Raw genomic sequence first — 12,141 nt, 5'->3', positions numbered from 1 at the left:
CTTGTTCTCCAAATCATTTGAAAACTCTGAATAGAACAAAAGTGAGATACATATGTGTGTGTGCACGCACATGCATGTGAGAAAGAGATAGCTACAGGCTTTACCTTTAAAGCACCTTTTCCTCCACTGCACTAACAAAGTTATCAGCAACAGAATGCTTCATATCGTATATGATGGTTACCTCATGACAAGCTACTTTGTCTAAAACTTGATCAACTGGTGCTGTTCTTCTTTGGTATATAAAGATCTTAGATTAAAATATTTAAAATATAAAGATATTTAAGACATTTAAAGATACTTTAAACATCTTAAAATACRAAAAGCTATACAAGTTCTTCTTCATAAAGTAAGTGTCGAAGAGCAGGCATTATATTTTTCATTCTACATAGAAAAAAAAAWTCTTTACCAGACTCCAATAAGTTGTTCTTTGTTTCAGGTGTTTCTTTTTTCTGGTTATTTAAAATGAAGTCCTCTTGAAAAACATGAAATAACTGTGTTTTCCTACCATGCTAAAAAAAGAAAGAAAAAGTCACTTAAACAAAATGTGAATATTCTGGAGTGTATTAATAATGTTGCTCTCTAAGATGGGAGCTTTTAATTGTTTGTTAAGTTGGCCACAGCTATGAAAGACTTCTCAAAAAAAGCACTTTCATTATTCAAGCTTTCTTCATTTACAGATATTATGAATCTAGAAACAGGTACACGCCAAAATCAGTCTTTAACTACTTCATCTTTAACCTGGCCGAGTGCTACAGATGTAGCCTTCATTTTTAACATGTTTTAAATGAGACAGTAATGCTATAAGAATACAAAAGATCTTACAAGTTCTGTGATGGCATCCAGTTCAATAATACATCCTGGACGGGCAGTAGATTGCTGACTTACGATGTTAAAAACTTCCCCAACATATTTCTAAAAAAATAAAAAAAAATAAAATTAAAAAAAAGAGAGAGAGAGGGAGAGAGAAGCAGTGGGATAGTCTTGTTAACTCAGCTTTTTGTAACAGGCTTCTATTCACTAAGAACTTTCATTGCATTCTTAGTTTCCCTAAGAACTRCATTATTTTGGTAGCTCTGAAGTGGCAAGAACTTGAACGTCTCATCTGTAAAGCATCACAATCATCAGTTTATCATCCTCTCGCTATGCTACAACAGTATCTCAACTTTTTCTTAGGATGTACACAGTGCACTGTTTCTTATTCTGTTATTAAGCCTTGTGGCATAAGTGTTTCACAGGTATTTCCCAATCAAACACTGACCTGACTCTATGCGCAGTTGGGAAGATTAAATGAAATACAGCATGATTACAATGCTAAGAAGTTTCATCGTATCTGATTTTACAAGCAGGCTATCACAGTCTGCAGAATCCTCAGCAGCAAGTCTRGTCAGTTACCCACAAGCCAGAAACTCATGCTATAGAATTAAATTGCAACCTCCAGAAACTTATGACAAGTTTCACTTACAGAAATTTCAGGATTAGAGAGCTCACACAAAAGCTTTTTAGCATCTATTACAGCTTGATATAATCTCAAATGCTGTCCATCACTAGCCACAAAGCAGGCACTTGGAGAATTACAGTATGCACCTGAAAAATATAAATGTACAAAGCACGCAAATRTATATCAAACACATACACTCTCCCTTTTTCAGCCATAGGCAATTTTGAAGTTAAAGGAAAAAAACTATAGACAAGAAATAATTTCTCTTGTTAATTTCTGTTCACAAGCAAAAAATTAAAGTTTAATGTTGAGCTTAGCAAGCAATGCTAAAATACATTAAAGGAAATCAGAATTYCATTTATGAAATACCTGCAAAATCTACCTCGGCTTTTAGTGTTGACTGTAGTCTGTAATCATTGTTGAGACATTTATAATCTAAAGTATATACTAGCATCTAAAAACGGCACTGCACTAGCTCCTAAAGCATCAAGTACATAATGATAGATAATAAGAAGGTAGAGGAAAGAACACAGTAAATCTTCATAAAATGATACACAAGTTCAAAGGGTCAACAGCTTGGAAAAATGCAAAATAAAGGATCCAGACTTAACGTTTCTTTGATACTTTCAAATATATCCATATCACCTATTTAATCACAATTTTAGGCTAAATTACTTTTAATCTATAATTCTTAACAAGTCAGGAAACTAAACTCACCAAGGCAATAGCTGGGTATAAGTGTGGGCAGCCATGCAACATTAGAAAATGCAGAAACATGGAGAGAATTGATCCGAGCAAGTTCAGAAACTCCACCAGAAAAGGACAATGGCCCAACAGGATCAACTCGCCAAAGAATAAGCTCACTGTAAACTGCATTGAGATCCTGAGACGTTACACTTGCATTGCCTCTATTCTGATGTCTTAATGGTGACTCCTGAGATTTTAAAGAACCATTTGTCTGTTTCGCATTCTCAACGTCTGGTGACCTCAGAGCATTGTGATGTGAGGTTGTGAGCAGCAATGGTAATACTGAATGGCAAGCCAAGTCGTTAAGATGAAAACGGTGACCACAGTATCGGGATTTATGTGAAATACTGAGTACAGTTGAAAAGGCAGATTCCTCAGCAAAGCTCACTAACCACTGGTTCAAAGACCCATCTGCATGTTTGGAAATCATCATAACATTGGGGGTGAATATACTTAATTTTAAGCTGTTGCTYGATTTACTGTGTCCAGAAGAGATAAGCATAGATGAGGATCGTGTAAGGCCAGGAGGCTTTTGTTTGCCTTGCTGAATAGCTAAGTCAACATTTTTGGTACAAGCATACATCACTATACTTCTGCAAAGAGAATTGGCATCACCCGTTGGAAATGCAACTGGAATTCTTGAGACAAATGACACCTAGAAATTTAAGAAAGGGAAAAGGAATTAATAAAGCTATTTTCACAGCATATCTCTCACTGAGTAGCAATACATAACCCAGAAAAAATGAAGTACCTGCACTTGGCGAAACATGCCAGGCTGATACTCATCTAGCCAGTCCACATGCCAAACCAACAATGAACCATCCATAGGATGTATACTGAAGAGCATGTCAGCATTTTTATTCCATTCAGAAAGTAGTACTTCAATTTCATGATCAATAATTGCAGAAGATAAAGGGAAAAAGCTTGAATTTTGAGTCGTTTTCTCACCACCAAGTTCCCTCTTTTCTTGGTTTCCTTTATGTTCAGTTCCATTTTCATTAGCTTCTAGAACACAGAGATATATCTTATATTCACAAGGTGAAACATAGCAGGCAATGGAGCACCTTTGAAGCTTCTTCTAAACCACTCATACAAGCACAATCTAAAACAATAAAAACTCAAACTAGATGTTTTGCTGCAGACTGCAGTCAATGACTAATAAAGTATATGATTTTGTTCCCCAATATGAATTACTTTTTTTTCCTTCCACTTAAATTCTTGAATGCATATGCAGAACAAAAACAATCATCTCCCAACTAGGTATATTTGAACAAATTGTTTATATAACATTATAAAATAAAGTTATTTAAATCAGGTGTACATTAATATTTAAACAAAAAAAAAAACTTAGTTCTAAGACCCTATCTRCTTGCTTAAAGATATTAAAATAACGCACTTCCACGCAAAAGAGTTCAGGTCAGCCTAAATGTTCAGCACAAAGTACTAAAAATCCCTGAAACAGCCATTAACAATTTCAGAATTTCTAGAAACATTTTTTTAAATACATTTAGATTCTTCCAGTGGAAGGGAAGGAAAAAATCACAAAAACGCTACTGCAGTCTCTCCGCATCCTTACATACTAAGTTACCTGTCCCTTACTTCACACTGAAGAACATACTATATTACTTTATAAAATGAAAGCCAAGGATCTATACCTTCTTCTGATTTGCCATCCACCTGATTAAATTCCTCAGCACTGGTCTCAGGAGAGTGGTGTTCAAAACTCTTTTTAAGTTGTTGCAAAAATACTTCCATAGATAAGGTAAAATGAAGTTCTTTATTGTTTAGCCAATGCACAACAAAAGGTCCGTTTTTTTCTTCATTTTCACCAAGACTCAGAGATGTGATAGAAGGAAGTAAAGGAATATCTACCAGAAAAGAGGTTTAAAACATTTTTCAAAACAAAGTAGCTTGAACAGGACAAAAAGTAATTTGAGAAATATTGTTCGTAAGCAAAGGTTTTACTATGAAAAATGCAATTGGGACTAGGTGCATTGCTAGCTGTCATTCCTTTCACCAACATCATTCACTTTAGTATTACGCTGTTCAGCCGCTATCCACAGTAAGACGTGCGCAACAACCATGTTCTAAGGGAGGCTCTCAGCCATGTCTACGTTAGTTACTGTATGACCCTGAGCTACATATTCATGACAAAGCTGTCTATATAGGCTAATTTACCTTGCTTTTGCTACTATACCTCCATACAAACCAGATCACTTCAGCACAGTTTGCTGATGCTTGCTTCAGAAAGCAGGCTACAGTAGGTTTGTGCTGATACCAAGGATCATACACGATGGCTAGGCAGAACTAATATAGTGATCAGAGGTGTCCTCTGTAACACTATCACATAACCAGGGTTTCAGATTCTTACCAATCCCCTTACTACTCCACATTGCCATATGATGCCACTTGGTGTGACAGGTTGCTGTTAAAAATAACGAAGTAATCACAAATTAAGTGACAGAAGTATCAGACTGATGCAGAGTCATATCATCTAAAATAAGTGTGGCAAAAAGTAGCTAGGTGATTTACTGTAATTTCTCATAYAGGTCATATGACAATAGCTAAAGGCTCAACCTATATTTAATTCACACCTAGAAGCCTCCATGTTCTCATCTCCTTCCACTCACAGTAGTACAAAAATTCCATCTCCTGGGAGACAAAATTTCTTATTCCAATTCTGTTTTTTACACCAGTGATACCTTTGAATTACTTATGCTCTAGTGTAGGCTAAGAAAATAACTGAAAGCACCTATTTAAAAAAGGATCACCCCAACCACCAGGAATTCTGTCATAAAAAARGGAACACAGGATTTGAGAAATATGGTCAATCTTCCTAGAAAAGACAGTTATTGCTAATTACAGAAACATGATAATGAGTCTGGCAACCACAGAAATCAGACCGCAGATCAAAGCTATTTCTCTTAAGGTCAGATAACCACTCCCACCTCAAAACAGTTATACTATTCCAGAACTACTACGTTTTCTTGAGGTTTACCAACTTTTAATTGATGCTGAGTTCTGGCCAAAATCCTTAGCTAGTGAATTTCTACTTGCTTCAGAGTTGCACTYATTCTTTCCAAAAACCTTCTAAAGTCTTTGGATTTAAGAAAGAAAACAAGCAAAACAAAAACAAAACAAAGAAGTTAATAACTCTTTCCAGCTTTCCCTAAATACAATTTTGTCCAAACAACCAGTATTCCTTTCACTGAACTCCACTCAGGCTAAATTTAAGTAACTCTTTACCATAAAAGAAARTCTCAAGAACTCTGTCACTGTAAGAAAATTAATTTCAAAATTAATAAAAAATATTAGAAAAACATGTATCCCTTTGTGTGACATATACAATGTTTTGGCCTTAGCTTTTATCAGATACTCTGAATATCGTAATAAGGGCACATCTTGGACTGAAAGATCATAAATTGATGTGGTTTGAATTAAATGAAGAAGAAAAGACAATTTAGTCTTCAGATAAAATTTGATTCCTATAGGGCAAACTAAAAGGACAACTTAGAGAACTGAGCCAGACTGAGGTACTCAGGAAATTGGTTGTGTGGGAGAACAGATATTTCTTCAAGTTAAAGCTTAAGATAAGAGTTACTTAGAACAGAGGTTCCAAATAAAATATTGAAGAACCACCCCTTATTCCCCAAATCTACTGAGTTAGACTAAATGATACAAAAAACAGTATAAAGCAGTATATTACTAATACAGGAAACAAAGAAGAAATAAAAACTAAAAAAAGTCAAAGATAGCTAACTTTTCAGATACCTAGAAAAATCTTTTACCATTCTTCTCTGAAATTATTTCCATTCCCATTCTGCAAGTTGGCAGTTTGGGTCAGTTATACTGCAAGACTGTTAAAAGTCAAATTAAAGACTCCTTAGTTGTTAGGTATAAACAGAAATGCATTAAGAGTATGGATTCAAAAAAAGAAAAAAAGTGTTCAAACCACATGAAAAGGTATACATTTGATGAGGGAGAAATGCAAACAGAAAAACTTGAAGTCTTCAAGACATGTTACACAGGAACTTTATGATATTAGTTAGTAATTGATACATTTACTGCAGACATTTTCTGTAGAAAGAGGACTTGCACAAAACAGCTAGAAGTCTGTTTTTGGCAAACTTTATGCAATTCTGGTCACATTTGTTAAAGAAAGATAAACTTAAACAAGAACATGTAACTTAGCAAATMGAAAGTAAAATAGGGTAACTGTGGTTCCTTAACCCACCAAGGACATCATAGCTAAGTATTAAATAACCATAAGCATATTTAGGTCAAAAGAGTGGCTTTACAAAAAGAGTTAGTAGCAGCAAAAATTAAATAAAAACACTGTGTTTATGATAGAACTTACCTAGTTTAACAAAAGGTTTATAAATGGGAAATCATATCACAACAATAAAACTTTATGAGAAGTTCAATATTGTATTGCTACTCAGTTTTTTTCAGTGAGTGGATAATATGCTTAATTTTAAACATATACAAACTCTACAGAAGCAGAAGTATTAGTTCCTGAAGGGTGTTATCAACACAGTTCTATCAACACAGTGCTCAAGTGCAAGTGAATATTAAATTTATAAAACAAGATGAAGGTCTAAGTCTTTTGCTTGGTTCAGAGAGAAATACAGATACGTATGGTTACTTCAGACCTTTAATGTTAGAAATCATTCTGAGAARCTTGTGAATTGATTTATCAGTGTGATCTCAATATTATATTTTTTGCACCCAACAATTTCCAATGAGCTTGCAACTCATTTACAAATCCTTACCCTTGTATACRTCAGTCCACTGTGAATCTCAAGTAGAAACAATACAAAATGGAATAAACTCTCTCTATGGTAATAATAACGTCTTTCAAGCATTTCATTACTGTAGGTTCTTCTGTGCATTAACCRAAACCAATATCCTAAGGATCTTGCACAACTGTATTAATATTTTTTACAAACACGTATGAGCAAGTTAAGCTTATGCAGCAACACATATCTAACATGAACTGTAGTTTATCCTGTAACGAGGATTTACTCTGCTTCTTACCTGTGGCTGGATTGATACTGGCAGCAATATGAAAGTGACAGAGTGCATTTGCATGAGGAGGGATATTCCTGTGAACTTCATGAGGATCTTGCTGATGTGGAGAGCATCCAGTATGTGCTACTACAGCACCTGACCGCCTCCTTCCTCGTCTGAAGTGCTTCAGGTTTAACTGCGTGAAGAATAAGGTGTCATTTTAAATTCCTTTCAAAAAGAAAAAGCAGATTCCATCTGTAAGTGGTTTTCTACATATTAGTGCACGGTTGTTTCCCCCCGACACTTTAAAAGCATTATCAGTGGATTTGCTCACAAAAATCACGTTGCTCAGACTGTGTCTGCACTGGAGCGATACCAGTACTTTCCAATTTCTTCACCAATGCCTTTACAGTATTCTGACACAGTAACTGTTTTATATTCTAATTTGCTAACAATGTCACATAGTTTTTATACCCAAGCAGATATATATTACTGTGTTTTGTGAACATACACATGATTATTAAAAGCACTGAAGAAAAAGAGAAATCTGGATAATCTCTTTTCAGGGGGACTCCAAAAGGAGATCAGATYTGTACTTTGAATCTGATTAGATCAGTACTTCTACTCCCATTGCAATGGCCCACTTAAAACTCTCTCCCACCACACACGGAGATTCATTTCCAAAGCACCCAGAGGGGGGACTCCAGTCCATTGTGCTATAGCTATCTATACAAGTCTCAAAAAGCATGAAAAGATAAGTAATTTCTCCTAGATTGGTATTATCTTATTTATATTCCTTTTCACTTGCTATTCTCGCCTCCTACTATACCATGCTCATGTAAAATAATTTTCTCCTGATTTTTACCTAATTATTTCTGATGTTTAATGCTGTCTCTTTCTTTCAGCAGGAATACAAAACTGTCTCCCAAATTCACTTTTCTTTTGAATAGTCTTTCTTCAACACATTGTCTTTCAGTCTGTCAAATTTATAGTCAACTATGCCACATTTGCTAAGAAGCAACTYGATCATGTGAAATATGTTATTCCATTAAGATAAGACCACAATGTCCAAATACTCCCTACACAGCTTTGTGAACTTTTAATGCTACATTTTCCTTCTGCTTCTCATTGATCAACTACCTGATAAGGATCATTTGCCTTACAGATATGGCAGCAGTCTGTCCTACCTGAGGACTATAGCAGCACAAAATATCTTTCTCTCCTCAATATGATCATTGTTTTTTTCCAATTGCATAGGCCAGAAAACATCCCACAACTCCTAAGGTGAGCAGCAAGCCTCTACTATAATTTTAAGGCATCATCATTAGTGGGTTTCACAGAACTCATGTACAACACATCATTCCACACTATCCTTAGCTCTTTGAACTAGTAGATACTATAAAGGTCTTTGCTTCAGTAACCAGGGTAAGACTAGTAGTAGTGATAAAAAAAGTCCCTATATCTTCAACTGTGAAAGCTCAGACGGACTCCTGTCAGCTCGGCATTACTCTTTTCTTTCAGGTGAACACAAGGGACATTTCAAGTAAATTCACTACCTTATACCGTAAGTCTGTATAAAATATTATAAAGTAGTTAAATTTATGATCCATGTTTGAGGTATTAATTACAATCCTGTCTAAAATTATGTGTTAACACATGTGTATAACACATATGCACGTTATAGTCTCCTCAATTTAATTTCTTACCTCTAATGCATTTTGCATTCGTTCCTTACTTGAAGTATTTCTCTTGAAGTTATTTAAGTTCACTGCTTCAGTCCAATTGTTGTATCCACCACCATACAAGAGACTGTCATTGGGTAACAAAGTCTCTGCCCAGAGACGACAGACATTATCCTTACAGCAAGTCAGGAGTACGTTGCAGACAGCACCACTAACAAAACAAAATTTAAGGTGTAAGGATGCCACTTGCATCATAGAGCATCAAAATAAAACAGTAGCAAATAATTTCAATATTAGTACYCAATTATACAAAGTAACTTAGATACTAAGGAAAGAAAAACTCAACAATACATTCTTGAGCAACTGGACAAAGAGCCTCAAAGACGGTGAGATTCAGCCAAGAACTATAAATGAGTCATACATGATAGGCTTTGATAGCTATCGAAGTTTCTGGATATAAATTACTTAAGTAATTAATTATGTCAGACTTCATTACACAACTATACAACCTTAAATCTTAGATGCAATTTAAAAAACTAGTAAGAAGTAATATAAGCTAATAGTTTTTTGCACTCCTGTTGTCATTTATCCAGATCACGCTATTATACAGCATTTACAAAATCACATATACGAACAAGGGAACCAACATAATATCAGGAATACAACTGCAAATCTTAAACTCCAAACTTCTCTAATGACTACTGTTCTAAATAGAATTTGTTACATATGTATTCAAAGATTTCAATTAGCCTAAACTAAGCTCTGCAAAAACTATACATATCCTCAGGTTTCCAGCCTGTGAAAGTTTACCATCTAGTTTTAAGCTAAGACTCTAAAAGGCGATGGAACATCTGACAGTACTGTCCAGCAGAAAACTCCCATAGGCATCATGAAATAATTTAAGGACTACTTTAATGGCTTTATGAAGAGTCTTCTATTTAAAGGCTGGTATAAGAGACAGCACATATTTATCAAACACACAAAAGTATGGTGAATTCAAATGGCTACTGACTGGAATATTACTCATGGCATTAGGATGCTCACAGGCCATAGAATTACAGTTTAAAACAGGTTTCACAGTAAAACAAGCAAACAAAATAATCCCACCACCACCACATGCACACACACAAATTAGCACACTTCTACAGATGAACATACTGAAACACACCGAAAGCTGTGTTAAAAGTGTCCTCCCCTTCCCCTGSACAGTTTACAAACTTCAAGCTGTGAGAACTACTGACCGTGGCATGAATTTGCTGGTCTTCCTCCATGAAAAGGCATTTACTGATCGAGGATGGGCCAAATAAACAAATGAAAATTCAACTTCTTGTGCTTGTTTTCCTGGACTTGCACCAGGAGGTGTTACAGCTGATCGCCAGCTGTCTGCATTGTACCATACTTTCACAAGACAATCATCCTGAACAACAAAGAATAAAAAAAATGTTTACCAAGTCATTTACCTTCCAGCTGGAAAATCAAATGAAAATTAAAGAGAACTAATGTCTCTGCTGATACAGAGCTTATGCATTTTGGAGTACCAAGTACTTCTGATATTTCTTGGGTTTTCATTTTTCTTTTTTCAAGAAAGGTGTTTTCCTGATGACAGGAAGTTCATCTCAGTAGATAAAACTTCCAAATCCACCCCTGAAAGAAGTAAATAACATTGTGGCAGAGCTCCCTTTTAATGTGTCTTGCCATTACTGCATTAGATTTCATTTTGCTCTTTCTGGTTAGGTGCTGATTTTTAGAGAATATCTGTTTTCTGCAACAGCTACAAAATCTCAAGCTGTACTGGATTGAGCTAGAATTTAAATGCCAACACAAATGCTAACTTATTACTGTATTTTGAGAGAGAAATCTCTCTCAAAGAAATTACACAGTTTCAAAGCTTAGGAGTATAAACAAAGGTCAAATAACATTTCAAAAAAAAAAAAAAATCAAGCTCGGTACTTGGTAGCTCACTTAGATATGCACACACACACCTTTAAACAACACGGACTTAATGGCCATGTTTATAGGCCTAAAAGGACCAGGTAAGTTGATCCAGACATAGATTTCTAAATTGTCAAGCTATTAAATACGAATGGCATTGAAATATTGTATTAACTTTGGTATGCTTAACATGACCCAGAGAGGAGTTTGTTTTGCTTTGCTGACTTTGCTTTGCATCTTCTCTGATTAAAAAAGTCTTGCATTTCTGCACCAAAGATGAAAGAGGAGASAAAAGAAAAAAGATACATTCAAAAGACTCTGCAGGTATGTAATTAACCTAGTCACTTAAAGATACCTTTGTTAATTTTCCTATTGGTTTAGTTAAAATAATAATACTTTGAGTTTTTAAAATAACACAACATGATAGGACATAAAACATTTCAGTCATAAAAATATAACAAGGATAGTATACCTACAGGAGCCATTTGCAGATTAATGTTTATTTTAAAATCCAAGTATGAAGTTGTAGAATATTTGAATTAGGGAAAAATAAAATAATCAATATCCATCAAAACATTATACCACCAAGAACAAGAAAAGACTAGGGTTGGGGTTTCTTGTTCACTTGTTACTTTTTCAAGACCTATACGTGAACAAGCTTGTAAGTAACAGTTACTTCAAACGTGATTGGAATTATTCTTCTTTCAGTCAGTAAATAGTTAAAGACATCATGAGACATATAGCAACATGTTATTCTAAACAAGCAAAACAGGAAGGAAACATAAGAACTTCTTGCTTGTTTGTTAGAGCACAGTTCATTGAAGTCTGGTATTCCACATTCATGTGTTGGAAATAAATGAATTATAATATACTTTATCCAGAAAAATAAACTTAAAAGTTTTTTTAAAAGAGTTCAGCTGATTTGTTACATCTTTCTCTCCTCCTTAAAGATACCAAATGCCCTAAAAGTCATAGTCCTCTAAGCAAGCACTACAATCTAAAGTGGCAAGTATAAAGATAACAATTTACAAATACGCAAAATGGATGTTATTCATCTGTTCATGATGCATACAACTGATTCATAAAAAAGCATAAGATTATCTTTTAAAGGCAAGATGTGGTTGCAGCTTGAACCATCTTTGAATCTCTTTGCTTCATGTATCAGAGGATGTCACATTCCAACCAGAAAAAAAAACACATACCACAACTAAACACTCTTCTAAACAATCTTTGCRTGCACACTATTTTTTCATTCACACTCTCAAGACAGACTAAAGCAAAGTGCATAATCAACATGAACATTCACGATATCTTTTTGAATTCTGTAAAACT

General features: G+C 34.8%; 1 protein-coding gene across 3 annotated transcripts in view; it reads right to left on the bottom strand.

Annotated features, from left to right (window-relative positions):
- Positions 1 to 12,141, bottom strand: part of DMXL1 (Dmx like 1) — an 85,004-nt gene that overhangs the window by 49,308 nt on the left and 23,555 nt on the right. For all 3 annotated transcript variants that reach the window (XM_085305399.1, XM_085305400.1, XM_085305402.1), the window contains 9 exons: positions 10,119 to 10,294; positions 8,902 to 9,088; positions 7,223 to 7,391; positions 3,841 to 4,053; positions 2,937 to 3,190; positions 2,156 to 2,840; positions 1,463 to 1,584; positions 823 to 912; positions 407 to 509 (listed from right to left, as the gene is read on the bottom strand). In XM_085305399.1, coding sequence (XP_085161525.1) covers positions 407 to 509; positions 823 to 912; positions 1,463 to 1,584; positions 2,156 to 2,840; positions 2,937 to 3,190; positions 3,841 to 4,053; positions 7,223 to 7,391; positions 8,902 to 9,088; positions 10,119 to 10,294 — 1,999 coding nt within the window. The remainder of the gene's footprint in view (positions 1 to 406; positions 510 to 822; positions 913 to 1,462; positions 1,585 to 2,155; positions 2,841 to 2,936; positions 3,191 to 3,840; positions 4,054 to 7,222; positions 7,392 to 8,901; positions 9,089 to 10,118; positions 10,295 to 12,141) is intronic.

This window comes from Rhea americana, unplaced genomic scaffold (genome assembly GCF_003343005.1).
Source record: "Rhea americana isolate MKP2758 unplaced genomic scaffold, rheAme1 scaffold_22, whole genome shotgun sequence".
NCBI lineage: Eukaryota > Metazoa > Chordata > Aves > Rheiformes > Rheidae > Rhea > Rhea americana.
The sequence above is the reverse complement of the archived record's forward strand: the minus strand, read 5'-3'. Positions and strand labels throughout refer to the sequence as shown.